We start from the raw sequence: 26444 nt of genomic DNA, 5'->3' as shown, positions 1-26444 counted from the left end.
CTGTTTTATGTAGGATGAGGCGACGAGCAGGGAGTTGATTGACCTCATGATGACAGACGAATAAAGTCCTATATAGAGCGTTTCTATGATGACCAGTCAAAGCCCTTTATAGTTTATTCACATATTCATACAGAGAATCTAAGGGCAGCACTTGTTCTGTACAGTATCTTGAATCACATTAACATTAACATCAGGGCTGATGACCCGAACAAATCCAGAGTCCAATACCTTCAATTTCTGTTGTGAGAAAAATATCTGACTCTTATCTGCTCCTTCACTTTGTGGATCTGCTGTTTGTTTTTTTTAAATTAGCTTATTATAGTTTTTTATACTGTGGCCTGAAGTGAAGCACATTTCAACAACACAATTTAGCAACACAAGATAATAGAAAAGAGGCTTTAATATATACATTTATAAACTAATGAATTCATTAGAAAACAAGAGTAGAAGTAAGAAGAAATTTGTAAGATATTTTTCTCATGGTTGACACCAACAACAGAAATTGAAGGTACTGGTCGGGTCATCATGTCTGCTGGGTGTTTATCAACCTTAAAAACTTAAAAGGCCTTAAATATATATATTATATGTGGCATAATATGTCCAACATGAATTTGAGCTTGTTTTAAGAGGAAAAAGATTAATTTAGCTTTTAGAAAACTGGCTTTAACATTTTAAAAGATGTGAATTGATCTAAAATAACTTTTCAATGTTTAATTTGAATCGTCTATTTTTGTTCTCAGAGCTAATTTCACTGAGATGAAGCCGGGTTGGGTCAAAAAGTGTGAAGCCATGATTGTGCAAACTTGTTGTTCACTTGTTGTTGTGTTCTACTTCCTGCACAACGACATGGAAAAGCTTCAGTGCTTTCCGAGCATATGAACATTTACAGGATGTGCTGATAACTCTAGTTCTTGTTTTTCACAAACGCCTTAAACTCTGCGGGTCTCACAAGCCAAAATAACTTTATCGAGCTTCCCGGGGCCAAAGTACAGTGGAGTTTATCCTCATGCATGATGATAAAGTCCATCACTAAGTCGGTGTTTCTGAGACTCTCTTATTTTACCATCAACTCTTTGGGAATAAGACCCAAACAAAATGTTTCTCCTCCAGATGCAGTTCATCTCAGAGCCTTGTTCCCCCCCGTACCTGGCCTATTTCAGAGGGAAATGGACAATCTTGGGAAGAAGAACCTTCCAGCTCAGTCGAGTCCCGGCTTCCTCTTTCTTTTAGTCACGACAAGCGGGGGGGGGCATCGCTATGGCAACAGCATTGGAGAGGAGACCGGGAGGCAGCCGGTCAGCGCGGATGCTTTCATAACAGGCTCCGACTCGGTGTCACACATTCACCGCCGAGATACAGACGTTAATTAGCACTTTTTAAAGACATCAGAATGATTTTTTTTGTGGTGGGCGGGGGGGGAAATTGCCCTGTTGACACTAAAAGGATTATTTATAAAATTTAAAGGACACTTGAAGGAAGCAGTGAATGAAATGCACTCAGCTCTCTGAGTCGATTCAGCTCATGTCAGTGATGGTGTCGACACCGAGGATGTTTTTGAGGTCGAGAAAAGTTCCTGGTTGTTTGTTAAAAAAGACACAAAGGACGAGGGCGGCTGGGAAAACACAGTGTGCTTCAGAAAGCTGTTCAGATTCTGTGTTCGTGCAATTTCGAAAAAAGAAAATTCACAAAAATGTCACTTTGAAGAAATTTTAGTGAGTTTTGCAGCTGGTTTGTTTCTTCTCTGTGAAAAGTGCAGGATGTCTAATACATGAGGAAATAAAAGGAAATGAAGAGTCGGACCGCTGCTCGCACGTCGGACTCTTCACGCCCGTGTTCCAGGTCCTGAAGGAACACGTCGCTCTTTGTATTTAATCGATTTTAAACAACACAGGACGTCTGCAGCACAGATTATTACATGTCATACAATTTCTATTAACAGTGTATAGAATAAGGGCTTATCCTTTGATGTAACTGCTATAATTGTAAATGTGTTTGTTCAGGGATAATATTGTTGTTGGTGGGAGTGAAATCTCGGGGTTTCATGGCAACTGTGAAGCATGTGGACACATTCTTTGATTCCCCCGGCTACCTACTCTCCCTTTTTTGCATATAAACATAATCACGGTGAAAGCAGGAGTCCACAGCTGCAGCTAACGTTCAGTTATTTTAAGGCTTCATTTATGTTCATGTTTTATACAAAGCTTTTCTTTCGGCCGGTGATGAGTGGACGACCGGCGAGCCACAGCCGCCCTCTGGTTGTTTTTCGGTGCTCCAGGTAAAAGTAATACTGTTTGTTGTTAAAGCAAAAAAACATTAACTTGATTTAAAGAAACTTATATGTGTTATTATTATCATTAGCTGCTGCTGTTTCCATGGTATCACGGCAACACTGGGGGAAGTGCAGCGGTGGAGAAGGTAGTCAAATGTTTTGCTTAATTAAAAGTATAAATAAATACACAAAAATGTACTCAAGTATTCAGGAAAAGTTGCAAATTAACTTCTCTACTTAAATATCGCTATTAAATATACTTGTTGAGTGTGTCCTATCATTGTGGTTGAGTCTCGGCTGTGGCCATGTCTGAATTTTTAAAGATATATTTGGATGTATTTTGCCTTTACGTGATCAGATAAAGTGCGAAAGGTAAAAGTACCTTAAACAAATCTTCTTAAGCGAAGTACAGACACATGAACAATGTAATAAAAGTACAGTTAGAAAAGTAAAAGTACTTTGTTACATCCCACCTCTGTAAATGTGACAGACAAGTCAAACATATACTTTAAATGTGTGGTTACAGCCTGAGAACACTTTGCTCAATTACACCAACTTTCTTCATGATAGTACAACTCTCTGTTTTATCATCAGTGTCAATATTCATCGAACCTGGACTTGAAATCCATGTCATTACGCAGCGATTCAGTATTTATCCAATCGATGTCTATATTTGCTATTCATGCCGGACTCCCACATGGGGACGACGTGTGGGTGTGATTGACAGCGGCGACTCTCCGGTTGGTTTTATACCTGTTAAACCTTAATGCATTAGCATATGTGAAAGCAATATACAATTTTAAAGGCGTTTTTTTCGAAAATCTGTGTGAAAAGTTTTAAAAATCTAATATTCAGAACTAAAACTTTCTGCATTAAAAACAGATTGCTTTGGGTCTCACAGAAATATAGTGAGCATATATTTAACTATTTAAATGGCGCTACCAGGTGAGGTCGCGTACGTCGTCCTGCAGCAGCCGCAGGTTCGATTTCCACCCGGCGCTTTGCTGCATTTCTTTCCCTCCGTCCTTTCAATAAAGGTGAAAATGTCCCAAATACATCTTTAAAAAAAGGAGTTTGTACCTTACGAGCTTTACAATTAAACTCTGAACACGACTATGTGATCTAATATTGAGATCACTTGAAAAAGCATCATATGTCTCCTTAAAAATTCACGTTTAAATGCTGACCTTGGTTACTTTTACAGTAAATAACATAAAATCTGTGTCTCATCTTTACAGTGAGATAATTGTTGCGGAACTGTTTCGTCTTCTGAAGAAATAAAAAAGGTTTTAATAGCTTCAAAATAAAGCAGCTTTAACCTCCAAGGAAAAACAATCTGAGAATAATCTGACATAGAAGAAGTGATCGATACGTGTAGAGCTTGTGTTTAAGGTTATATCTACATTGAGAAAAAGGGATTTCATGGTTTGTCGACTGCCACAAAAACAAACTGCAGTCGCACTGAAAACCCAATTTCACATCAGAATAAGCCGTACGGAGTAAATGAGCTTCAATTAAAATGAAATATTCGCTACGACACCTGAACCTTCCGCTAATGTATATTCACCGAATACTATGTGCATATTAATGAACCCCGTCTCCACCAATGCACCGTGCAAATCCATTAATCTGGTTTAAGCACGTCTTCTTTTGCCCTTTTCAAATATTTTATAAGAGAGCGAAATGAGCTGTGGGTGAATATCAGTCTATTCTTTGTTTCTGAAAACAGACAAATCAGAAAGACATGGATGTAGTTATTAGTGTCACTTGGTATTTAGACAGCTTAAAGTGCAAGTTATGAAACTGTCTAATACCTTCCTCTCTCTTGGCTCTTTTGCTGTAAACATACAGTGACAGGTTACACAACATTTTACTTTTTTTAAAGTTGTAATTGTGATTGTAAATCTTCTTCTTGCTCTGTTTTTGGGCTCTACCAACTCATTTTCAGCTGCTAGATGCTCCTCTAGTTAACCATCTTTGTCTCTCTCTCTTGTTTTGTGCTTGTCAGCGAGTATACAGTTGTTTTTCTGAGTTTTCCTGTCAGAAAATAGCTGTTTGCTGCGGCCCGAGAGTTCTGCTGTGACACAAACATCAACCGACACAGTGAAATTTCGGCCTCGACATCTGAACAACGAGCTGAGACTCACTGTAAAGCTCCGTGAAGCCGAGTGCAGCCGCAGAGCTGAGTAATAATTAAGGTTTATCACTACGAGCGACGTCTTTTACATGAGCAAGTTCTTTTAACTTCAACTAACAATATATGGCATCGATAATAAGTAGACATTTTAATTTAGAAGATGCAGAAGTGATTTCCTCAGATTATATTGACCCTTGCTAAATAAAGGTCAATCGCCCAATACAAGCAAAAATAAATGACCTGTAACAGTCACTTTTAGCAGTTTGATAAATTCCGGTTCCAGATTATTACTATTTTACACTGTCTATCAATGTAATTTTAATCTATATATATTGTATTCCAGGCAGCTGAAGGTATTTTGCTGTATAAACCTGAGGTTCCTGCTTCAAACAGCTCGTTATTAGCTTTGCAGTCTTGGTCCTGTTCCGCATTTGTGTCCAAAGTCTTTAATTTCCAGTAAAGACGAATAAAATATTCATGATGCATCACCGCGGTTAATTACTAACATTTAAAAAATGATTATGAGCCGAGACACAACATCTGGGGCAACCATTCAAAAACTCATAAATGCGTCTCAAAGAACAGAAGAATAAAGCATCTGTGGTCCGGAGCCGGCGCGAGCTGCCAGCATCGTTTACGTGGAGGAGACGTGACGATGCTGCAGCCGAGCCGACGCCACGTTAGGAGCCACTGACGTCCCGGTGGCTCTGCTGCGATCTATTCAACAAGCCGATGCTCATTAAATAAACTCAACCATGCATAGGAAATACTTTAGATACCAAGATGAAATTACTATTTTAAAACCTTAATATGTAAACCTATGCAACAAGGCACTTTAAAAGCTAATTAGATATTTTCCTTTTGACCTGGTACTGTTCTTTCTTTCAAATGAAAATTGCATGTATATATATATATTTAAAATAAACCAAATCAAATAATGCATGATGTTGTGAGATGATGTGATAATAGATATCTATATAGATATGATGCCCACCCACAATCCAGAGGAGGGACCAGAATACAGTAATGTGCTGCATAATGTAAGACCGTTCCCACACAACCGCAGTAAACACGTCAGAATGGCATCTTCAAACAGGTAATATCTGTTATTGATATTCTCCACTGGGATTGTTTTCTGTATTCATGTATAGTTCTATGTGCATCACTCACGTACAGAGACTCACTGCAGTAAACATCATGAAATCATGAGGGGGGGGGGGGGCTCGGTCGGTCTATCGGCTCGTTTCTTTTACCATTTAGCCTCCGTGGGAAGAACTTTTTAGAAATATATTCTTAGAACTTCATTGTAAAATCCTCAAAACATGAGTCCCATGATTGTAATCGTTAAAATATTCAAAGTGCACACAGAGAGGAAAAAAATGTCCCCATCTAAAAAAATGTCCTAGTTTTAAAATCATGCTTCTGTCTTACTGCCAGACGTGAAACATCAGAAATGCAGAATTCAATAAGATGTGTTTTCTTCAAGGCAGTAATGTTGTTTAACCCCGAAACCCACACGGTCCAATCTTCTGTTGATATCATATCTAACTTTCTGAGGAGAGAAGAAACTACTGGGACAAAAAGCTGCTTTTGCCCTTTTTCTTTAAAGACACATTATCGCAACCTCTTCCACCTTCGTCATGTTTGTCGCTGTCAGAAAATCCTGCCCTCTAGTGGAGGTATTGCTTCACGACCACGCCATTAAAAAGGACTCATGGAAGTATTAACGTTTACATATTTTGAAACCGGCAAATCTCTTAATTTAATCTTAGTTGATCTAATGAACTTGGTAACAAACACGTTGTTTATTTGCACATCCATTAGTATGGATTATATTATTAGAGATATGTCTCTGGTCGTCTTCTGATTGTAAGTCCAATATTATTATAATATTAAAATACATATTTCGGCTCTTGCAACACCTGAGGAAAATATAAATTCCTAACGAGTCTTAAGGTCAGGTGTCAGAAAGTGAGCCCTCTTTTTTTAGACTTCCAGTGATGACACGATCATTATCATTCACACAAATTACACGATAATAAATAAAAAAAGGGGGGGGGGGAGGAATGCAAATTACACAGAATGAGAAAATGATGCGTATCATCTCCATTCATATTAATGTAAACGAGAGTAAATTGAGTCTATTTTGCGTCGACATAGAATCATTTCACGCTGTTGATATAATCAGTCCTGGCCTCAGAGAGGGTTTTATTCCTCTGTGGCACCTTCAGGGAAACAGAGTAATTGGTTAGTTGGAGCATTTCACAAGAGCAGTTCTTTGCAAGAGGAATTTATGGGGGGGGGGGAGAGATGTTTATATTAAGCTCGCCTCTATGCAGTGACACTAAGTGAAATAAACAGCTTTTTGGCACAATTAGCGTAGCAGAAATGTAAAGAAATAAAATGCAGCCTGGCTGTTTATTTGGCCCGGCTGCTGTGTGGCATCAGAAGACATTTCACTATGATCAATACGTGACTGATAGCAGGGGCACAGCTTACATTCCCAGAAACAATAACATCGACTGTGCGACAGTAAACAAAAGTTGGCATGCTGCAGAGACAGGAAACACTTTAAAGAACACAAAAAAATAAATAAACAAAAGAGGAAAAGTAGAGATACGAACCATGAGCTGCAGGTTCAGTGCTGGGCGCAGAGTCTGAGCACACAAGGAGAGGACATGGCAGTTGTGGAGGGAGGTGTGGAACAGGAGGAACAGCATGCAAATAAAGGAGAAATGGGGGAGAGGCAGGGAGGGAGAGGAGGGGAGGGAGGGAGCGGGGCAGTGGGAAGAAAACAAATGACACCCATAAGCAAGCATTCGGAAGACCAGAACATGACAAAAGACATAAGGCTTACGGGAAATCAAAGGGAACCAAAGGCAGTGCAGAGATAAACAAAAGCACACACACACTCGCAAAACACACACTTTCCCGCTGCACACACTGGACGTTGCATACAGAGGCGAGTGTGGCTACTGCTTGAGGAGATAGCGATGGAACTATTATCATGTAGCCACTGTTGGCAGCGAAGACAAACTATCAGGAGGAAATAATTGTGCAGCTGCTCCGGTTTAACAGAGCGTGACTCGGGAAAAAAACACTTTGCAGAGGGGAAGCTTCCAGTGGCAGCGACTCGAGTGAAGTCGTGGAGATGAGTCGGCGAGGATAAGGTTTTTTGACGTACGACTTTTCCCTCGTGATCGGTCACCTCGCCTCACACGTGACTGCAAACGCCCCCTGATGCTGCTTGTTTTCGGCAGCTGCAGACCTTCCCCCCTGCAAAATCCAGTGAGTGTGCATCGCAGGGAGCGTTTCGGAAAAGTGGATATAACCTTTGATTCCAGCAGCAGATAGTGTGTTCCAGATGCTATTAGATGATCTGATAAGTGGCTGGTTGTAATCGTATAGTTTCACTCTGCCTGTGACCTCTGTGTGTCCCCGCTTCCATCCTTCCTGCTGCTTCAACCTGCATCAGCAGTTTTATCAGCGGCTCGGCTGCTCGGGAGGAAAATGATGAATAATGAGTTTGGTGAATTTGTCTCTGTTATTATCATGTAAAATATGTGTGTGTATATATAGTTACTGTATATTAAAACAGTGGAGAAACACTTTCTTTGCTTGATGATTATAAGATCTAAATATACGTTGCACAAGTATTGATCAACAAGTTATTTAAAGATGATTATATAGGCCTACAGTTATCGGTTGGATGATACAAATAAGTACATATATAGACATCAGTGTTTATGTTTGCTTATATACACTGACATGAAAAATCATACAGAATAAACAGTGGACAAAAATGTAATATATTTGGTTGTATTTCAGTTTTCTTTCTATTTATAGGTTATAATAACATTTTTGGTTAAACAGAAAAATATCAAGCTGTAATTTCTTTGATATAAATATATATATATATATATATATATATATATATATATATAAATATATATATATATATATATAAATATATATGTAGCAGCCGATAAATCAGCATAAGAGATATTTTACTTCCTTATATTGGTTTTGTTTCATTGGTTTGTTTCTAATTATGTTTAGTTTGTGGTAAATTTTGTAAATTGTTATATCTTCGCAGGTTCTGAATCTTGAAAATGACTAAACCCTTGTGCTAAAAGAAAATTTCACTTCACCCTTGTTTCATCAACCTGCTGCAAACACAACCACAGAGACCAGTTGCATTGACCGAGTTGATTTTATCTGAGCCCCGACACAGACACACACTGTAACTACGATGCAGACTCCTACTGTCCACTGTTTTATAGCCGAGGTAGAAAGATGCACCTTCCTGTGCTGCAGTGAGAACACAGTGATGCTCTGAAGACACTTAAGAGGGAGACGCTACCACCAACAAATAGGACGTTTATCACTGCATGTGTGCATGAAAGTTTGAACATTTCAACACAGTCAAAGCACTGAAATGAATCTGAAGGGATAGAAACAACATTTGTTTTAGTCTGGAAGGATAAAACACACAAAGAGAGATTAACTAATCGTTACGCTGCTATTGGAGCGCAGCCTGTGAGCCATCAACTCACAAACAGATGTTTGTGGACGAGCTCGGCTGATGTTCAGGGAGCAGCAGGCCGACGCCACACCTCAGCTCCGGTGCCAGAGGCTCAGGGTGCGAGGGACACCGACAAGGTGAGACGGAATCAGGTCCGTCTTCGAACATCTGCAGCCTCCGAGGATCCATTTGTCCTCGTTGGGTAGCTGAGGCCTGTCAGAGCCACGTGAAGCCACAGGCCGGTCATTAGACGGACGATTTCTAAGCCTATTGGGTTCAAGTGTTCGTCAGTGAAAACACTACGACGGCATCAGCATTATGTTATCTACAGGATTAGGTTTTCTGTTAAGCTGGCAGGTTTTTAAACAAGGGCTTGTAGGTGACAGTGAAAGTAGTGAGTTTGCAATTCAGACTTTACAGTATCACACACGTGAGCTTGTTTTAAAGAAGGTTCAGAGGATCTTTCTTTAATAGCATCTCATAGTTAATTAAAACCAAACTTATCAGAAACAGGAAACCATCTTTGAGAAAAATATATTCAACATGTACTGGGATTTTTCTGTTTGGTTGATGTCCCATTCACTAACATGGAGGAGTTTCTGGAGTCGATCTTTGAATAAAATCTACGTGATCAACCGAGGGCGACCGTGGCTCGGGAGGTAGAGTGGGTCGTCCACTAATCAGAAGGTGGTTAGATCCCTGGCTCCTCCAGTCGGGATACAGAAGTGTCATTAAGACTCAAGACAAAGAACTGTATTTGTGTTTAAGTGACTCGTAAAGATGATCTCACACTTTACAATAAGAAGATAAATGAACATTTTCCCCTCATCTGCCTTTAATGAAACAAACAGGAAGCTACTTGACCAGTTATCAGTAATGTGTGTGATATTCACAGTTGCATATTAATTACTCTGATATTTGCTGAGGCAGAACAAGGAGCTTGACATTTTGCATTTGGTTTATTTTTAGTCTGGGTTCTGCTTCACCGCAGCCTGAGAGGTAATATCAGATTTTAATTTTTAAAAGGAGCAACTGGTGATTACAACAGGCACATTCGCTGAAATGTAGATTTACAATAAAATAAACCAAAATCAAATTGTGAAGATGTGTTCATCTTGGGGAAACAAAAATACAAAAGGTGCCTCCTGACTGAACCACAGAATTATAGATTCTGATTAAATTACTCAAATTGTCACCGGTGGCCAGTCGAGCAGACGTTATCGTGTTAGATCTAAATCATTAATCAGATCAGTAAATGGGCAGAGAAGCTTCCCTTCGGGGCATTTGGACCGAGTACAGAGGAAGTGGGACAGTATATTAGCACGGACTGATGACGTAGCTCAAGTTCGTTTTTCTTTCCTCTTATGTGTTTTATAGGTTTTTTGTGTATGTAAAAGCCCAAAGAGAAGAAAGTAGCTTGTATCGTCCTCATATCGTCCTGACGATACAGGTCGGGCCACAATTTTCTGTCCAAATTTGACCAAACCCAAGAGAAAACCTGAACCCTACGAGCATTCACAGACACGTGTAAAATATCACGCAGCTATAGCGCAGCCAATGTGACTGAACCCGAAATTAGCGCCAGAAATTTCTGTCCGAACCCGACCGGACATCTACTGACGGACTCCATTACTCACATTTGCACTTAGCGGCCGGTCGAGTACGCCAACAGAGCGTAAAGTTACAGCGGAGGCCGACATTTCCAAAAACACTGGAAGTGGTTGACCAATCACAACAGACTGGACCAGCTGGCAAATCAGGAGGAGGTCTTAAAGAGACAGGAGCTTACACCAAGTGTTTGAGACAGAGGCTGAAAGGAGGAGCTGCAGCGACGGACAGGATGAGTGTGACCTGTTGTCTGAACATTAGAGCATTAAAACCTGTAAGTAATAATTAAAATGATCAACCCGGTTATGAGCGGAACACGTCTCCTTTAAGAAATGAGCGACTGGGGGATTTCTATCTTTCAGCTGAGCAGTTCACGCGGGGTCATCTCAGAAGGCAACAAAGGCCTTTTTGTGTTTTATCTCCGTCACTGCTCGAAGGCAGTAATGTACTCGAGTTCATTAGTGTAACAGAAAAGGCAGCGTGGCCTCATTACACTGTGGGTGGCCGCCATGTGGGGCCGTTCAATATGTCTGCCGCTGAGTGATTGCCTGTACATTTTTGAGCAGCCTCCCCCTCATTCACCGTCTTCGGCGTCACCGGTCAGCTCCTCGCGGGCCATGTCCTCGCCGACAGCGGACACGGCTCCATGACGACTGGCCACGCTTCCCATGAGCCCTTTGGAGACTGACTGTGACGTGACATCCAGCTCAACATGCAGAGATAACTGCATGTCAATCATAATTATATTGGCAAAAAATGCATTATGTGGAATCCTGCACTATTGAAAATGCCAAGAGACTGCTGGGCGTCCCCGCTGGCTGCATGATTACTTTTTTTTTTTCTTGTTGGATCCACTTTTTCTGACCTGCCTTCTCTGCTCCCCAGCTTTAGTTTGTGGTTTCTCATATTTCCCAGAATTTTGCTGTTCCCAACATCGAGCTCTGTCGATAAAGAAACTATCTCTTAGGGTCTCTTAACCCTAACCCTTTCAGCAACACATTTCTCCCTAGAAGAACTTCTGCATGTTGGTTTGAATCCAGTAAGAAATTACAAAATCCTAATTTGCAACGACAATAAATTTAAACAATATCATGTTTTTATTTTTTCTACTTGAAAGGAACTAATGGATTTACTATGATTCAAGTTCCCAGTCTGCAGAGTATTTTGACTCGTGTTCTGATAAATTAAAAGTCGATCTTATTGTGAAAACCAATGTACTCACACTTAACGAGGGTATATTTGAACATTCTTCCAGCGTCCATTGATCCATTACCACGGGGGTCAAGAAATCTCACGTACTGTAAGTGCATCAATAGAATACACAAACACAAAGACACAACAAAGCCACACAACAGAAACACAATCACAACAGAAGTGTGCGTCAACGTATGGTAACAAAATGAGCAGAGTTACTTTCTGCAGTCAAATGAGCCATCCTATGTAAAAAGTACGAATGCTTGTCTATTTGAGACATCTCTGTAAATAACCGACTTGCTGCTCTGTTACTTACGGGGGCACTATATAAGATTGATGCTCCTTTATTGGGGGAAATTGAGGTATTACATCGGGTGTTAAATAATATGACATCCTTTATATATCACATGGTCCAAACCTCCACTGACAGCTCTTTATCTTCTATCTATAAAACCCTTTTTGTCGATGTGCACCAAACTGCCTCTCAGCACATCACCTGTCATGAGTTGTAACAATAAAAATGTATTCTAACACATGAAAACAACAATAGAAACACAACTTAGCAAAGTCCACTATTCAAAAATACATCAAATACTGTACAAATAATATTAGCCGACACATAACAAGCCATAACACATTGTATAGAATACTTAAAGGAGTTTCTGCAAACACATGGACCCCAGAGGAAGTTAGATGATCCTCTAGTAACCATCTTTAGTTTTTAAGTCATGCATTTACTTTGTTTATGACCAAAAACCTGCAAAACAAATGCTGAAATTTCCATACTGATGTTAAACTTTCACCTCAAACCACCTCGCAGAGCTGCGAGCGGAGCTGAGGAACATTAATCCAGTTTGAAGCGAGAGGAAAACAAGTCCGTACTGTACAGGCGTTCTCGTACACACATACAGTATCTTCTGAATCTTTTATCTTTGAAACCGAGTAAAACTAAACTCAGACACAAGGCAGCGTTTTTGTGGCTGCACCAAGAGATAAAAGCATCTTTTCATTCTGACAGACTGGGGCTTTTTGGGGGAGTTTTGTCCTTAAAGATGTGCATGTACAACTTTTTAACTAAAATAAATAAAAAACACAATTTACTTGCACAACACGGCCCTTATTTGAACACAGTGGAACACACACTATGCAGTGCAGCGGCTGGTGTAGTGTAAATATGAGCGTGTGTGTAAATACCGAGTTGAATTCGTCCAAATGTGTCTTCACTAGTGGTACTTTCCCAAATGTTGTGTGCTGCCTGATTACCTCCTGGCCCCTGCTTTACGAGCTTCATCTCCTTTTAGTCAATGTGTAGAACAGTAACACCTCCACGAGACAATATACTCCCACATTAAGAAGATGTGTTGGGCTCCGGACTCGTGTTTCCATGATGCTGCCGAGTGCTGTAATATCACTGATGCTCTCTTGGGGCCGTTATTCTGCCGCTATCGACCTTGATCCAATTAGTTATAGCCGGCTGGCTCCACTCTTAAAATGGACAAGGAACCGGGCAAACAGGGCAAAGTGGGAACAACGCACAGAATCTGACACTGTGAGCACGTGTTAGTCAGCAGGACTGAATTCATAAAACTCTTTACTTCACTAGATGATGTTCATGTAAATCTAAATATCCCTTGTTGTCCTGTCTATAGTTTGGGTTTTAAAAACTTTTTTTTTACCATAAAACAGCAGCTTTAAAATGAGTTTGATGGTTCACTGACTCTGACTATGGAGAATGTTCCCACTCCTCACCATGAACGTCTGTGTTTGCTCTAACTTTGGTGCGTGGGTACGATTCCCTGAGTAAAGCGTAGTAAAAGAGTAAAGCTGACCTAAGGCTGATTCATGCTTCTGCGTCGAAACTACGTACGTGGCCTACGCAATTCATAGGCTGAGCATTCATAGTTGTACGTGAGACGCGCTGCAATTACACGGCCGAAGAGGCAATACTGGCGTTGAGTGTCTTCCGGTTTCTGGTCCGCTTATTTACAAATTATCCGGCGTCTCTATTTACTTCAGAACAATGGCCAGTGTTACTGAGCTGATCTGCATAGCTCCGACACAGAATGAATTGGGCTTCAGAAGCCATTAAAAAACAGTGTTTATCTCCAATATTCAACAGGTAACTTTTAAAATATGAAGAATTCTAACCAGAGTTTGATGGTTTTGTTAAAGCAGCAGCTCTTCTGATTCAGGAAGCCGAGGATCATGGGTAATATCCACCGTTCAAGTTGTGTTTCAGTTCAGTTCTGGTCCCCACATTGATGGACTTTGTTTTTTCTCTACATGAAAACCACTTCATCGCTCGGACAGGGATCCCAACAGAATGAATCCCCACGTGTGGCTGCAGGGGGCGCTGGTGCTCAGTAAAAGTTCGAGGTCGTAGCCTGATTGATTTGCATATAGGTCCACATGTATTATCTGTTTTCAGAGATCAAGTCGCATTCTTTTTTCATCCGTGTGTTGTATTAGTTGTATTATGATCAGTCATATTATATTAATGGGGGAGAGACAGGCGATGACAGATATAAAATATGGAAGAGGTTGAATGTTGAATCGCTACGACAACAGGGGATTTGTACCGAACCAAAAAAGAGGCTTTTCAAGAAAAATGTGTCATCCACACTGACATGGAAAGAATAAAAGAATCTAAAGCAAACAGGAAATGAAACAGGAGGATTGCGACGGAGGAGAAAAGGAATATAAAAGACTATTTAGCTGCCTGTCCTAATTACAGGAGCTGGTCAGCATGGTTTTTTCTTTAGTAGTGAAAATAGCAATTTAGTCATTTCCCCTTGTCACTCTCTAAACTTAAGAGCCATGTGTTGAGGCTCTAATAGATTTTTTAAAAGTACTCTATTCTTTTCCTCTAATGTGGAATTGATTAGAAAAAAAGAGAAAGAATTCAGCCGGGCTCTGATAGATTCATTTGGCGGAGGGTCTCTGATCTGTGTGGCACGCCGAGGGTAAATGAAATCAAATGGCAGAACGTATTACGGCCATATGAGTCTGCTGCCTTCAATCTATACACACAGTAATGATGGAAAGCCCCTGACAGTTGAAAGCCACCGAGGAGACGACAGCTGGCAGAAACTGTAAGTGGGTTGTTTCAATCTGAAAATATTGGCACTTATCAGGTGGAGTCCTGTTCATATACGGGACTGCAATAATCTGCCAATATACTGTAGTTATTTGGAGTAAGTGCAGTGACTGCCATGCATTGTAATTTTCCTGTATTTCAGTGAAAAGCTTTTTCCCCCCGGAGGGCTGTGACTTTCCTCCGCATTTCATTTCCACTGAATTATTTTGATGTTACTCTGTCGTGAAATGTGCAGGAGAACTTGAGACAGACAGCAAAGTCTATGAATCACATTCAGTACGATGTATGACTACAAGGGACACAGTTGAAAGCTCCAAACTAAATTAGTGGGAAGAGACTGAATATATCAAATTTATAGAATTCTTTCAAACGCAATTAATTTACTGAATAATCATTTTGTCTATCGTTTCTATTGGTTACGATCATATTGTGCTTATTCTCGATATCTGGAAACATACAGACATTGCGACAATTTTCATATCTTGACCGTAAATAAAACTGGATGATGCATCTCCACGTCACTGGACCAAAATGGAGCCAATATTCATGATACGGAAGCTGCCATCTTTAGCTGGTGATGTAATTGACACGTTTCGCCCCATTTTTATCGCATCAAATAACTAATCAAAACCAAACTTATCAGAAAAATGAACACGAACATACATCAGTGTGATAAGAACCGAAAATGACCAAAACCATCCTTAGGAAAAAGTTATTTGATGTATACTTTGAGTTTTTTAGTTTGGTTCCAGTCCCATCTGCTAACGTGGAGGAGCCAGTGTTTATCACCTCTATGACAGACAGCTTCCAGGGGTCGATCCAGATGATTTGGCAAACGTCACATTGTGTTTTTTCTAAGTACACATGATCACAGATTTTGTGAATCTGCTTCCATGGCAACATAAGAAAATTTGCTCAACAGCGGCCTCTGTGGACGCAAGTTGCAACTGCCACATTAATGACACATTAAAATCCCCCTTTAAAGATTCCACAGGGTCATTAGGTTTAAAGACGCCATCATTAGCTGATCTACCCGAGACTGAGTATAGACTGTTTTTTATTGTACCCACATTTTTCCACAACAACAACAACATACAGGTGTTCCATGAATATAAAACATTATAGAGAAAATCATCCGGCGAGGACGACCGGCACAAACAATAAACCTGTCTCCATGGTGAAGTATGCTGTGTTTACCTCGTGTTTTATTTTTGTTATAAACCCACTGAAATATTTATGTAACAGTAGAGTGCAAGAACAAATCTATAAATCTGTCTATTATAGGCGATGCCACAATTAACTATTGGCCGGAGCAGAGAGAGTGAGGCTGCAGCAGCAAAATCCACATGACCCTGCTTTGCATTTCCAAATCTTCTCTCCGATATATTCATCTCTAATTTTTGCACATGCCGTTTATATGAATATACGTCCCTATTAGTGTTATTTACCTATAAAATAACTGTATAATTCCCAGCAGGCGCATTCAAAATAAATGTGATCATTTTGCAAATCAGCGGAGATCTCAGCATGAATCAGCCGGGATGGCTATAATCAGAACGGGCCTGTGCCGACGCCGCACTCCTTGATCCGAGGCAGAGGAGCTATCAATCAGCCCGCATAGATAGGTATTCTCTTTAATCCAATCAGATGGCATAATCAAGCACAATGCCTGTGATTTCTGACAGCCTCGTGAGATTTGTTCCCATCGAGTGGTCTGTCAGAAGAGGCTTTGATTGCGTTTTTGGAGCTCAGGCTGATTTTCTGAGTCGAGGCATAAAGTGATGTTTTCTATCTGAGCCCCTTCGGAGATTTAGATTCACAATAGTTCTGCCGCCGAAGGAGCCAGATACATTTTTTTTTGTTTATTTTCTAAAATGGGCCTAATTTTCTAAAAGCTCTTGTTCTGTTGTTGCTGCCGCTTCCCTCAGTCCACCTCTGATCCATAATAGTGTTTTATTTAACGAACAACAAATTAGTTTTATATTAAAGGATAATTCGTGAGTAAATGTTGCAGAACAATAATCATGGAGCAATTATTATCCATTGTTTCATCATTTATGGGGTTTTTACTATTTGCTTGTTTTAGGTTTTCCCATCATGCCAGTTCAATTGATATCACACCTTACTGTCACGCTGCTATTCACAACTGTTTAAAACTGTAATTCGTGATTTGTCTTGTTCAGTTTGAGAAGAAACACAATGTCATGTTTGAAAGTGTATCTGGAAACAGAGCCGTGAATAAACAGTATTGACGACAAGCAAAGCCTGGGCCTATAGTTGTCCTCTCAACAACTGCACCCCCCCCCCACACGAGCACACACGCGTTTGAAAAGCCAGAGAAACTCATGGGGGCATATCATAAAATCATTTTGTGCCGCCGAGCGCTGTAATTACTCATAATTCCTGACTGTGATAGATGAGGTCGTATAAATTCCACCAAAGTCTATTTTCATCTGTCAAGTTTCCATGTTTTACCAATATTTGACAGAACATTTTGTGCATGTGATTTGAGCTTGTGGATCATAATGTTCAACCGTGACACCGAAAGTTTGAACAGAAAATTTTAAAGTTCAAAGAAAGATTTGAAACATCCTCAGACGAGTTTCTTAAATGACCACATGAACCTCCTCTGCACAATGCGCTGCTTCGTGTGAGTCTGTGATGAAAGAAACTATCAGACTGTAAACAAACAGAAGATGGAGTCATGGCCCCTGATATCTGCCGTCTACACCGGAAGCCCTGAAACATCGGCAGCTGCCCCGAGAGGCCGAACCATCATCGGACGACAGCCGATTACACAGAGGAATCGTGAAATCAGGGCATCATTAGCCTAGCTTAGCATAAAACGGGAAACAGAGGGAACGAGTTGGCTCCGGTTAAAATTCGAAGTCATTAGATCTGTACCAAAGTTCACGTCTCACTCTCTGAGTCGCATTTTCCACAGTGCTGCACTACGTCTGGGTGCGAAACGTTTGTTTCTGACCTCGTGACCAAACAATCTCAACACAATATCCACTTACCAGCTTTTCCTGAACTTTCCTGCATCTCCGGCTTTTCATCAGTGAACGTGAAATTAAGCGTAAAATGACCAAGCTTCCCCCCCGGTTCAACTCTTATTTAAAACTCATTACAGGAATCAGCGAGGAGGCGAGAATTTGCCGTGTGATGCGACTCATTCATTTCCACCCGTTAAACGATGATAACATTTAGAATCAACTGTAAAAGCTGTGGCAAACCTGGGTGACCTCAACCGCTGGGTGGAAAAACAAGCCTGCGGATGTGACTGCCGCCGTGTCATGAAGATGGAGATATATGGAGTCGGGGAGCGCTGTGGGTGAGGGAGCGCACACACACACACACACACACACACAGATAAACAGGTTGTGTGAGGGTTGATACTGTACCTTGATTGGCTTCGGGGTAGGAGATGGTGGTGGTGATGATGGTGGTGGTGGTGGCTGTGGTGGGTATAGGGGTGGTAGTGGGAGCATCTGGATGAGGACAAATACATGACAAACACGGAGGGTGGGGGAGGGGGACAAATGAGTAAAAAAAAAAAACCATGAAGATAAAGTAAAGTCACTGGGGAAGCGATGGTATCGCTGGTTGATACACGACCAGCAGCTCATCGTGTGGGTTTGAGATCGGCTGCAGAGCTTTTGATGAATTAGCCGGGTGACAGCACATTAAATACTGTACACGCAGCGGTGACACGTCAACACATCATCCCGTCTCGGGCCGACTGCGCTGATCAAGGATCGTGTCGGGAACTTTCCTCGCGTCGCCGTCGATTCACGGGCTACACACTGCAACGCGAGACACTCGCGCCGCCGGCGAGCACATGGTTGTTAGAAGTGATTAAGTGTCTAATGAGTAACACGTGCTGCTGTTGCACTTAAGCTGTCGTTGTTATGCAGCGAGCCGTCTCCACAAACAAACGCGTCTCCTCCTCGACATCTCCGAGGAGGAGAAGTTGGCGAGGATGATGAAAAAATAAAATGTGATGTATGAACTCAAACATAACGAGACGATAAATGGCAGTAGACGAAAAAACACAGGGAAGGAAATGATAAACACATAGTTACCACATTATATGTCATATCAGTTAAGTTGCAGTTTACATCCATGTGTGTTCAGAGTCAGTGAAGATATGTAGTAAAGACTTTGGAAGAGGAAATAAGAAGAAGAAGGAAGGAAGAGGAAACTGAATAAAAGAAGGTTTTGAGTGTATCTTGTCAGAGTTGGCGTATGAATGCTGGACTTATAGTGACTGTGACCTTTCAACAACAAAATTCATCAGTTCATCCCGGAGGTCAAGTGGACATTTGTGCCCCCTGCTGTTCCTGAGATATCGAGATAGAAAGACGTAAATACTAACCGCACGGATAGAAATACGGAGAGAAAGAGAGACAACTCAAAAATATTATTGAAGCTAGCATATGAATTCTCGAGTTAGGCTCAAAAACAATAACAGTGACCTTGATCTTTAACGTTTTGACCAAAAAACCCTGATCAGTGTGTCCATCAATCCATGTGGATGCATGTTCCAAATATTAGAACTGGCGTACATATGGATCTTCAAGAGAATTTAATAAAAGGTATTAAGTGCATTATGTCATAATTAGAATGTGGATTAATGGATTCTGGTCGAAAATATGTTTTGTGAGGTTATACTGACCTTGAGCTTTCACCAGTAATAAAATTGTTATCAGCTCCATCCCCGAGTCCATGTGAACGTATGCACCAAATTTGAAGGAATTACCTCATGAGAGTGGGATGGACCGAAGGACGACCAGGAACCATAACGCCTCTAACCACGGCTGTCACTGCCGCTGAGGCATAGAAATGAAAAAACATAAAATAAACAAAGAGCATCAAGCTGGGTCCGTTTTTCCTCCCACAGCGTTTCCCCTTTTCCTTCATTAGCCGGGTTAGACTCCCCACCCTGACAATGACCAGGGGGGAGATATCAAAAGTGACATTTTCCCTGTTGAAGTGGCAGGGCTGCACTGATATGAGGCCGCTGGCAATGCTGCTTGGTTAGAAACCTCCCATGCTGCTCTGATTGCCTGGGAACGGGCTGCAAAACCTGTTGGGGTTATTAAAAGGTGCTGGGAAAAAAAATAAGTAATTTCTGGCTGTCGATAAGGAGAAAGGCTGGTCGGCCCCTTAATGAAATAGGCTGTTATAAGAAGGTGAGGAAAGGAAATGTGTGTGGACGGAGAGCAGGTAGGAGAGGGAATTTAAGGAGGCAGGAGGGACGCTGTCTAACTGGTTGCAAACATTGTGAATCTATCGAAGAGAAACAGAAAACACTGCAGCTATTCCACTCATTTCCTGCAGGTGGCACTAGTGACAACATTGCAGCAGGTATGACTTTCCTTATCTTTAAATGCTGAACGTCACGATATCAACATTTGGGTTTCTAAAGCTGCAGCCGCTCTACAAAGTCAACTGTAGGGAAATGGAAACACACAGGAAATCTGCACACTCATTCTCAAGCTTCTTGGATGAAGCACATGTGCCAAAATAGCTTTTTCTCTAAAAGCTAAGGCCACAGCGTCAGAGTTAGGAGTGAGCTTTGAAGAACAGCACGTCTTGAAATTTCTGGCACAGTGGATCTGCCATTGAATGATTTCTGTCTGGTTTTAAGTGCAAAAGCGTGAATGAAAGCAATGCGAGAGAAACTGAAGTAGCTAAATTCTAAAAGGAAGCTGGACCAAACCAGTGGACAGTAAATCTAGTGGCGTTTTGGCAAAATCGAGATATTAGGAGGTATTAGATGTCTTTGGAATTGTAAAAGAAAAATTCCCATGAAAGGACAAGAACAAATATTTAGCCAAATCCTGTTAGATCCTATCCCTCTTTGCCAAATAGCTCTGTTTTCGGTGGAAATAAATCAAATACAAATAACTTCAATCACATCAATGAGCCACACTCTTGCTCTTCCCTCCTCCATCGCTGTTACTGCAGCCACTTGAGTTTACTTTGAGGTGATTCCCCAAAAAAACATCCTACAGCTGGAAATCATCAACATCCATTCATTCTTTATCAATACAGCCTTCCTGGATCCTGAGGGACATGCCAGGAAGGCTGGAGCCAACACTGGGTGAGAGGTGGGGTAAACTCTTGGCAGGTCGCGAGCAAATAGGGCCAAAACACAGAAAATCGTTTGTGCTTTACAGTCTGAACCATGGACGATATATAAAGATGGACGACATGACAGCTCACAAAAAGTGAAGCCAAAACCTCTTCATCGCCACCTGATGGCTGGCTGCAGAAGGGCCTTCTTCATGTTAGCAGATGGGACATGGACCAAACTGGGAGCGCCGTGTGTGATTGAAAATAAATCCAAATAGAGTCAATAATCCACAAATAAATTAACTGTTTTGAGTAATGTTTCCTAAAAAGTACGGTTTTGCTCTTTACAAAATGACACCAGCATCAGTCTTATTCTCCAAACTGACCACGAGCAAAATCAAAATGACCGTTTCAAGCAAACACAGCTAAACAATGAAATGAGAGCAAATTCAAAATTCAAAGAGTAAAGAGATGATTGAAGTCCCCCCGCTGTTTGTAATGTGGTCCCTACGGGCACCAGTGGTTGTTTATCATTTAAAAGTCGTCTTCCCCGAGGGCATTAGATGTTGACAGACACTACAAAAGTCTTTTCACAGTTGATTCTCTGAAAAACATCCTCTATTTTCTTCTACCTGAGTCAAATAACACACCTACAAGGCAGAGGAGACCTGGTAGCCTCTCAGGAACTCAGCCTGAAGCAGATTTTAAAATGCAAAATCGTGGCCTTCGGGTGATCGGGGTCCGTTTTCAAAACTCCGCCGGTGTACAGTACGTTTTCAATCCATCAACCGTCACCAGCTCCTTTAAAACAAATAACAAACAACCTTGACAAATATACAAAAGGCTGTTTCAGGACCAATGTGGAGACAAAAGGCGGAGAGACGCGATCCGTTGGGGAAGTCGGCTGGCAGGCGAAGCCGGAGCTGATGAGTTTCACACATGCTCGAGAGCCAACTGACTCCAGCTCGGGGGTGGTGCTGTCTAATTGGTTTTATCCCATCATGAACAGTGAGCGTCCAGCAGATGTTTGAGATCATCAGTGTCAACAACTCATTAAAAACTTAACATTGTAAAAAAAAACAGATTAAAAGAAAGAGTGTTGGTATTGTCTGGTTGTACAGTCCATCCGGCCCCCCAAACCCAACACACACACACACGCACACGCACACGCACACACACACACACACCACCCTTCCCTTCTTCTAGTGGATTGCCGATGTGCTGTATCAAAGAAACAGTGGAGCTCATTGACTTTCAAATGTGACAGGCAGAATGTGTTTTTCCTCCCACTGAGTCACCGGGCCTTGTTTACTGATGAGGTTTATGAATCAGTGTTTTTCTAGTCTGAGCGCACGGAGCCGGATTTCAAGAAGCTCCGAGACGCGGCGAGCGAGAGGAGTCGACGAACGCATCGCGTAAACGTGCCGGTGAGACTCGTTTCCTGTTTTAAACAGAGACACAACCTGCCTCTTTAAATTAGCATGAAAAGCTGCGTCAGTGATCTCAATAAAGAGCTGCCTTTTTTAATCTGGATTTTAATTTGAAATACACCCAGCCTCATCCATGTTAGCCAACGGGACATGGACCGGACTTAATCCTATTTCTATAAACTATAGAGGGCTAATGTTATTCTGTTGTCGTGATTTCTTAGTTTTCCTATTTGTCATACTTTTATCACTCGTGCTTACTTCACAGAAAGATTGTGCAAAAAGGGAAGAACACCATTTGTCTTTTGACTCGAATCAGATCACTTAAAATCACCTTTTCAGATCAGATCACCTTCGTCTATCGGTCTTTATGAATCCCAGTTTCATGTTGAGAATAAAAAAACACACTTTCTTGCTCATCATAGACGTCTGAGAGGCACATTTTCAGCTATAACAACAATAAGTGATGTATCGCTAGTGCAATATTCTGCCTGGCAATGTTCGTAAGCGTGACTCATAGCAGTGTAGGTGTTGAACGACATGTTCGACGCTGCCTTGTGTCGTGCTGCGACCTCATCACAAAACTTTCCTTTTATATGCCTCTTTTCCCCCCCCCCGACCTGATACACTGACAAACCGTATTGTTCATTTGTTTTTCTTCTTCTTTTTTTTTGACATAATATCCAATTAGCACCTCTAAGCTCTGTCGGCCCGATGAAATTTCCCTCGTCGTGTCAGGGTCAGGTCCTCTCGTCTGTTTCTACCTTTTTTCTCTTCGTTTTTTTACCCCCCATCATTCTGTCTTCATTTTTTTCCGTGTGTATCTGTGTGTGTGCGTGTCTGTGTGTGTCTGCCGCTGAGTGTTGTTACCTGGTGCATCTCTATAAACCCAGACCCCCCCAGCCTTTGCCAGATTGTTCCGTGTAGCAGTACAGTAAATCGAGACGGCCACAGTCTATTTCCTCTCGACTGTTTTTTTTTGACCCAGTGGTTTCCTCCCTCCTGCTCTGTGCTCACGCTCACTTTCCCTGCGCCTCAGATACCGGCAGCTGCTCAACCTGCCGTCGAGCGGCGTTCGCCTCCGTCCTCGTCTGCAAACCTGTTTGGATTCAGCTCCAGTCCGCCCGTCCTGCTCAGCCACATCTGCCATTCCCAGTCCAACTCTGCCAGTCTTCCAGACTCGCCCGCTCCGCTTCATCGAACCCATTACCAGGCTGCCACTCCGCCTGGACATCCCAGCACTCGCCCCTTCATCCCAGGCCTTTTTTTCATGTTTGCAATAAATTACTTTTGAAACTTCTACCTGCCTAACGAGTCTGTGCCGTGCATTTCAGGTCCGAGAACTGAATTCAACCCACCTCTTATTAAAGACAGTTTTGTTATTCCCTGTCAAATCTGAGCTGGTGATATTCTCGACTTTGTGACTGGGTGTAGCTCGATTTCCAAGAAGAATTATTAATGGTTATAGCATAAAAATGGAAGGGATTGGATAAACAAACAAGAAACCAGAGAAACAAAATGTGTGACGCATCAATTGGAGTAAGTTTTAGCAAATCCTGTCGGTCATACGGGAAAAATGTCTGTCCTGTCAACAAATGTAGTTCTAAATGCAAAAAAGCTAATTCAACAGAGTTCCCTCTCCAGCTCAAGAGCAGCCATCTTGGTCGGCCCGTTCAGTTTCAAACAGAAGGAAATCGGTCCTGAAACTGAAATCTGTTTGTCTCTAAGTGTCGGTCCCTGTGTAATCTCAGCAATCTGCACCCCCTCTCAATGCTAACTGGGATTGGCTCGCGATCTTTGTTCTGTGGACATTTTGGGATTTTGTTGTTCTCAAAGTCTGGACTAAATTTTGGGAAAGAAAGATTTTAGGTTTTAGTTTTTCAGGCAAGTTGAAGACAGATTTTCAGCTTCAAAACCTGGTCAAGTTGAAGGAGTTTGAAGCTCTGGTAAAATCCTCTGAGTCTGTGTCTGTTAACTACTTCTACTCTTGTTAATCTCTTTGGGACAAACCTGGTCCAATAAAGGCTACTAAAAAATAAATGATAATAACTATATATAATCATCAGCTGCCTGTTTGGATAAAAACATGATTTAAAAAAATGTCCATGCATTGGATTTGGTTCAAGTAAGTTTTTATTGAGCTTTAAATGTATCTCAGACCTTTTAATTCACTGCAGAGTCGTGAAATAAAACCTGGGCTCAAGTTTATCATCTACTTGGTGATATCATCCAGTGATCTGCAACAGCAACAAGAGACAGATGGGTAGTTTCCTTCACAATGGCTTATTTTGACTGTTGAAGTATGTAAAAAGTATATGTTACACGGCATTTTGGTGAATTTGAGAAATTTTAGAGTGTATCAGATAAATTATGGAATTCGAGAACGCACAGACTGAATTCAAAACCTCCTCGCAAATTTGTTTTGGGAGTGATGAGTTACTCCCCCCCCCCCACACCCCTCCTCACAACACAGCAATTTCACTTCCACTCAAGTGCAATTACCGCAAACGCGAGGCACTTACAAGCGGAATGTTTCAGGACACTTTGCTCCTCCGGAAGACGAGATGGAGATGCCACTTAAAGCGCTAACGGTGATTTTCTGAAGCGACTCCCATGTGTTCCGACGGCGGAGGAGTGTAAAGCAAGTAGGAAGATGACTGAGAGCAACAGGGTCACTACACATGCTGCTCGCGTGCAATAAAAGCCTGTGGTGGCGAAGGAGCCCCGGCTCGGAAGAGAGACTCGGCTATTGGGTAAGCGTCGGCCTGTAAACAACTTCAAACCCCTCGGCGCCGGGTCTCACTCGACTGCGAGAGGAACACCCTGATGGTTGTGTTTTCTTACCCTGTGAAGTAAGAGCAGCAGTGAGAGCTGTGCACACTGCATCCTTTTTTCTCTCTGGTAACATTGTTAGTGTCAGCCAGGCTCGTGGTGTTCTCCATCACTTAGGGTCACAATACTCTGGAATCGGATGTATTAGAGGGGATGCTGGTGGAGGCTGCATTTGTTCTGGCTGTCGAGCATTGAGCCGGGGGTTGCCGGGGACTGCTGGGGGGGGGCCATGCAGACTTCATCATTAAGTTACACAGCTCTAATGTTCAGTTTGGGAGCTTGTGTTGATTTTATTTCTTAAATTAAAAGTTAACCGTTACGGACATGCAGGATTTTCTAGTTTTTCTTTCTTCTGCTGGAAAGTTTTAACAAAGTTTTTCGACTGACGTTTGCTCTTCATCACTACGTCATCACTTCCCAACACAGCTGGGAGGTATCATGGTTCCCTCAATGGACCTCGTTCTTCACGAAACTCTTTAATTCACTTTAGATAGTCCGAAGGGGGTTTTTGGTCCGGACGAAGGAAAAACCTGAGACCTTATTGCCTCTTATTGTTGTTCTAGGTCGTTTAAGTTGATAATGACTTATTACGAAAGATTTGTAACGTGGAGCCAAGTGGGGGACATCGAATACTGAAGATTGAAAGCAGAACTTACTGCATTGAGCACAGACCTCACAAATCATTATCAACGCTGATTAAAAGACAGAAACGGGACACGACAGAGGATTTTGTAGCGTATTATAGATGTAGACCGCACGTAAAGATGAATGGCTCCACAACAAGTGAGGCCAAAGTGACTTGATCGCCCCTGGAGGATGTGGGACGAGGACACAAATTAAATCTATGAATACATATTTTCTCACATATGGTTTCTGTTGCTTTAGGTGGTTTTTATTCGATGCTGTAAAAACAAGATGGCACCTTTTGTATCCGGGATATTTTGGCTTCATAGCCGCATAGCGGGAGGAAGTGGACACAGATAAGATCCTGTAATTGGTCCATTTTGCTTTCAACACCTCAAACGAAAACCCCACCAGAGTTCAGCTGGAGGCCCCCGGGGACCCTGACTCAATACATAAGCCGTGAAAGGATCCTATATTACACAGCTGTGTATGATGCTGGTTTTCTTTCTAGGGAGCCTGTTTGTTTCTAGGCACATGCTTTTCCTTCAGCTTCAGTTTAGGTAAATGGTGCACTGCGGAGGTGCATTAAGGACAGTGGTGTCATACGAGCAAGGGGGGGGTCTATATATGTGTGTGTGGAGGGGGCGTCT

General features: G+C 41.7%; 1 protein-coding gene across 5 annotated transcripts in view; it reads right to left on the bottom strand.

The window, feature by feature from the left end:
* The window catches only part of cadm1a (cell adhesion molecule 1a), a 329744-nt gene that overhangs the window by 21129 nt on the left and 282171 nt on the right, over positions 1-26444 (bottom strand). For 2 of the 5 annotated variants that reach the window (XM_035178483.2, XM_035178484.2), the window contains 2 exons: positions 18235-18321; positions 7031-7063 (listed from right to left, as the gene is read on the bottom strand). The exons of 1 other annotated variant lie outside the window; for it this stretch is intronic. In XM_035178483.2, coding sequence (XP_035034374.1) covers positions 7031-7063; positions 18235-18321 — 120 coding nt within the window. The remainder of the gene's footprint in view (positions 1-7030; positions 7064-18234; positions 18322-26444) is intronic. 2 more of the 5 variants (XM_035178485.2, XM_035178486.2) reach the window with 2 other exon arrangements.

This window comes from Hippoglossus stenolepis, chromosome 15, assembly GCF_022539355.2.
Source record: "Hippoglossus stenolepis isolate QCI-W04-F060 chromosome 15, HSTE1.2, whole genome shotgun sequence".
Taxonomy (NCBI): domain Eukaryota; kingdom Metazoa; phylum Chordata; class Actinopteri; order Pleuronectiformes; family Pleuronectidae; genus Hippoglossus; species Hippoglossus stenolepis.
The sequence above is the reverse complement of the archived record's forward strand: the minus strand, read 5'-3'. Positions and strand labels throughout refer to the sequence as shown.